We start from the raw sequence: 2,730 nt of genomic DNA, 5'->3' as shown, positions 1-2,730 counted from the left end.
AAACATCTGTCACAAAACTGTGTAAAAAGTTGGAACACAGGTGACATCTGTTGAGTCGAAAGTGCATCAACTGGAAGAGAATTTTCTAAGTGCAGATGACATGTTTGGAGAAATTACGATCGCAGAAGGCGTGAAAAAAAAGTAATAGTTTTTAACATCACCGAATAAAAAAGAGCAATAGTGAGGAAAGGTTAAATGGTGACCAAACAAATCAAATAAAATACTCCCGAATGATCTGCAAATTACTGTCAACGATTTCAAAATCCAGCGGCTAGGCAAGCCCGTGGAAGGGAGAAATAGACCAATTGTTATAGAGACCCCTTCAACTTCTATTGCAACTAAACTTGTGAGATCTGAGTTTCCTGATAATATAAGCTTTAAACACAATATGACTCCTAGACAACTAAGTCATCTCAAGAATTTGCGCAATGAATTGAACAAAGCGATAGACAATGGCGAAACGGATAAACGATTAAATATATTAACGTTGTGCCTAGAATAATAAAAAAGCCTACATTTTGTGCGTAAATCAAAGAATAACAAAATAATATCTTAGTATATACTACCAAAACACAAAAGGACTCAGAACAAAGTTAACAACATTTCTTACAATAACTTCGAGCAGTTTATACGATATCATATGTATTACAAAATCTTGGCTTAAATCCAGTATAGCTGACGGAGAAATTATGATGAAACTTATAAAATATATAGATGCGATCGAGATGGCATTAATAATAAAAGTGAAAGGGGTGAAGGTGTTTTTATTGCAGTGAAAAGAAACATAACGAGTGAGCTACTAACACTACATAATAACAAAACCGAACAAGTATATGTCAAAATAAGGGTTTAAATCAAGACATATATTAGCGAAAAACACTCAAAATGTAAATGCTACTGCTAGGAGACTTTAATTTACCAAGTAGTATTCAACAAACTGAGTGTCACAGGCTGATTTACGATGAATTTGCTGGCTCTAAACTGCCAACAAGTAAATCATATCCCAAACTGTAAGGATAAGTTTCTAGATCTCTGTTTTAGTAACATGAATGCTTCAATAAATAGAGCAATAGCAATAATAGAAGAAGACAAATATCACCCAGCATTAACCATTATCATAAATAACAAACTGCTATGGAAACTAATTACTCAAAGCCCATTGATCTATTCAACAAAGCAGACTACCTTGGATTAAACGATTATTTCTACAGAATAAACTGGATTGATATATTTAAACTAAGCAATTTAGACAATAAGTGAACAAATTATATGATATAATTCAAAGAGGTCTAAAACTGTTTGTTCCAGCAATCATCCAAACAGATTAAATACCCCAAATGGTTTGCAAAAGATTTGATTAGGAAATATTAAGCTTAAAAAAGTAGCGCACTCTAAATACAAAAAATATAGCTCAGACAAGATTTATACTGAATAGCATACTACGATCCAAATGTAAAAAACTAAGCAAAATATGTTACACTGACTATATAAGAAGAGTGGAGAATGCTCGTAGTTACACCAATGACTTCTGGAATTTCGTGAAAACAAAAAACCTAACGATTGCAGTATTCCCAATAGTATGTCATGGACGAAACCAGCCCACAACGGTGACAGCATCAGTACCTATTTGGATTATTTTTCAGAAATATATATGCTTCGAAAACAGATAGCAGAATAGTACACAAATATGTAAACATAGGTCACAGGACACTCCGATGCCAATCTATCTTATCTTACGTGAACTACTACGATGAACTAATGCAGATTATGCTTGAACTGAATATCAAAAGGGTGCTGGACCTGATGGCTTGCCCAACATGTTTCTCAAAAATTGTTCAGCTAGTCTTTGTGAACCAATCACGCAATATATTCAGGAATCATTAGAAACAGGAATCTTCCCAACTGCTTAGAAAATGGCTTTTATTACACCCATACACAAGTCCGGTTCTAAATCAATAACGACAATTACAGACCAATTTGCATTCGATCTTCAATTTCAAAATTATTCGAAAAAACTGTACTCCAAAAATTGACTTGTCTTTTAAAAATATAATCTCTACCAGACAGCATGGTTTTGTAGGCGGGCGATCACAGCAACAAATTTGGTTCTGTACCAGATTATATCATCATCATAACTTCGGATTGGATGTACACGCAATTTACACCGATTTCAGCAAGGCCTTCGATACGGTAGACCATGACATATTAATACACAAACTGCGCCAGTACGGTGTTAGGGTAAAGCTCTGGAGTGGTTCACATCTTACTTGACTGGCAGGAATTTCAAGTAAAATAGATGAACATGTTTCTGAGGAATATGATGCCATATCGGGTGTACCACAAGGATCGCATTTAGGACCATTTTTTGTTTGTAATTTTTATATAATGACATCGGAATAGACTTCAGTCCGAATTTCTGCTTCACGCGGATGATCTAAAAATTTATAAAAGAATTTAAGTGAGAGCGATGTTACAATACTACACAAACAAATATCGCGAGACTGAATACATGGTGTCAAATTAACAAGTTAAATTTAAACTTCAAGAAATGTGCCGTAATGACCTTCTCTAGATCCACAATTTTTGTCCTTACCAACACTACTTCTGGGTAATCAAAAATTATTGAAGTAATGACAATAAAAGATCTAGGAGTCATTATGGATAACAACTCTGCTTCACTGAACACATAGACAACTCACTCTAAAAGCCTATCGTACACTCAGCTTCATA

General features: G+C 34.3%; 1 protein-coding gene across 1 annotated transcript in view; it reads left to right on the top strand.

Moving 5' to 3' along the window:
* Nucleotides 1-891: 891 nt before the first annotated feature.
* Nucleotides 892-2,730, top strand: part of LOC113383536 — a 43,213-nt gene continuing 41,374 nt past the window's right edge. Inside the window, exon 1 of the mRNA XM_026621795.1 lies at nucleotides 892-991. Within this exon, the coding sequence (XP_026477580.1) occupies nucleotides 892-991 (100 nt within the window). The remainder of the gene's footprint in view (nucleotides 992-2,730) is intronic.

Source organism: Ctenocephalides felis, unplaced genomic scaffold, assembly GCF_003426905.1.
Source record: "Ctenocephalides felis isolate EL2017-DRISC unplaced genomic scaffold, ASM342690v1 CF-g0.4_SCAFFOLD_03570, whole genome shotgun sequence".
NCBI lineage: Eukaryota > Metazoa > Arthropoda > Insecta > Siphonaptera > Pulicidae > Ctenocephalides > Ctenocephalides felis.
Note: the sequence above shows the minus strand (reverse complement) of the source record. Positions and strands in the feature narration are given on the sequence as shown.